The sequence below is a fragment of the Bipolaris zeicola genome (assembly GCF_000523435.1).
Source record: "Bipolaris zeicola 26-R-13 unplaced genomic scaffold scaffold_688, whole genome shotgun sequence".
Taxonomy (NCBI): domain Eukaryota; kingdom Fungi; phylum Ascomycota; class Dothideomycetes; order Pleosporales; family Pleosporaceae; genus Bipolaris; species Bipolaris zeicola.
The window spans coordinates 1-2,008 of NW_006912737.1; the positions used below are offsets into that span (position 1 = coordinate 1).

The 2,008-nt window shown below is 48.1% G+C and overlaps 1 protein-coding gene across 1 annotated transcript; it reads right to left on the reverse strand.

The window, feature by feature from the left end:
* Positions 1-381: 381 nt before the first annotated feature.
* On the reverse strand, positions 382-748 carry COCCADRAFT_113670 (uncharacterized protein; the record flags this gene model as incomplete). The annotated part of the gene is made up of 2 exons (XM_007720833.1): positions 382-537; positions 593-748. Coding segments are annotated over 2 exons (312 nt in total), but the record flags the coding sequence as incomplete, so codon positions are not given.
* Positions 749-2,008: the final 1,260 nt, after the last annotated feature.

Genomic DNA, 2,008 nt, shown 5'->3' on the forward strand with positions numbered 1-2,008 from the left:
GTACATAGAGGGGAGAGACAAGCCTCGGCTAAGGCGGCCGTACATCGGATAGATTATTCTTGGCGGGACAGAACTTTTGTGAGGCACCTCCGTAGAGTAGATTCTATATTACTAGTTCCTGCTAAGTTTAACAGAGCTTATTTCGGATGCTGTTCGGATATTAGTCTGATTAGCGCCTTAGCCGTTACAATTAAGCTACTTTAACACCTTCTTATTAAGATGTTGATGGTCATATCCATTGCGTTAACGTAGGCAAACAATGTTTATTATTATGGCTACCCTAGCGGAGTGGTTTCTAATACGCTTACACATATTACTTGAGGTTAGCTCGGTACATTGAACAGTTAGGCTCCCCCCCCCCCTCCAAAATTGATATTAGAGTTAATAACACTCCTCCTCGCCAAAGCACAGTGTATAACCCTGGTTCTTACACTGTGCTACGAAGCCCGCGCCAAATTCCTCCTGGCATGTTGCGTCGGTGAACACATCTGCCAATCTGTTCGCCCTTGGGGCCGACTTGAGGGATATTTTCTGGCACTACATGGTCATGTTAGCATAGACTATAAAGACTGATCGAAGAATTACAGCTTACCCAAACTAATCTGCCTAAGAACGGATCCGGCTTGGCTGGAGGATAGATGGTCGTGTCGGTGCCTCCAAACTTGTTGCAGATAGGTTGAACAAGAGGAAGGTCCTTCTCCGCACTGTGGCAGCGGCAACCCCAAACGTCAGGGAACCAGGCTTCTGGACTGTATATGATAAGCCAACACTTCACTGGAATGGTGTTGCACCAGCGTACTTACTTTGTCTGCTGGGGAACTGGGAGTGGCGCGGGCGCAGGTACTGGTGCTGGAATAGCCCTGTACACAACCATCAGCTTGAAAACGGACTCAAGTGCAAGGACTTAGTACTTACATAGCTGCCACAATGTGAGCAAGAAGAGTAAGGAGAACGACCATTTTGATTGTGTGCGAGGCTGAGGCGGAATAGTTAATTGAAGTTCTTCTGTGGTAAAGGATGGTGGAGGAGGACGGATCTCAAGGGCTTATATATATTCTCTTTATCCTTGGATGAGCGAATTCATTGGCTATTTTCTCGTTGTCAAGTCTATAGAGCAGGTGCAGCAGCTTGGGTCTTGGGTCGGTGATCCAACTGAAGCCGGATTGTCCTCATTCTTCCACCTTAGATTAACATGCAGCAAGCAAGAAGAGTAGAAGACTTCCTGGCTGTTCACGGCGGTTTTGCCTGTTTAGGTCGCTTAGACAATGTTCATGGTTCTGCCCCATGTCGTTGGCCTGCTGTTTATCCAGGTGGGGGTGATGCCGAGTGTGGGGCGCTGGTATTGGGACAACCTTTAAACATCAGCAGCTGCCGAAGCTCAGACACCTCTAGGGTTAGGCGACGGAGACCTCTCCCATGGGGAATACCTCAGCACGAATGATCAACCCGTTGTCCTCTCGATTCCTTGCCTTGCCATGATCCCCACCGGAGGAAGTACTTCGCAAGGAGCACTTGCCGGGAAATATTGGGGGTGTTTAATATCGGCAAAGGCATTGTTTCCGAACTGGGTAGAGGAATCTCAAATCATTTCATGCATCACCTGCGAGGAGGAACTTGGACCTGGAGACAATAGAACCATCTGATAACACACAAGAGGCTCCTTTTCATTTACTAGACCCGGACATTGATCTGACTGCGAAGGAAAATACCTCTGCTTCTATAGTCAGGCGGACGCTTACCACCTGCGAAAGTGTAGTCTAGCTTTCGGACGCCCCTCCCAAACGGATTTAGCGGCCCTTGGCTAACGCCACGCACGTGATGATACGAAATCTCGATGTGGCAAATGACCGCCACACCACCACTTAGCGTAATAATTCCCCAACTGCTACTGTATTAAACATGCTACCACAGGTGTGGCCTTACATTAGAAAACGACCAAAATGCCACTAACTCTAACTAGAATATCACTTTCTGACTAGCGATAGTTTGTTACACGGGGTTGGGTGCT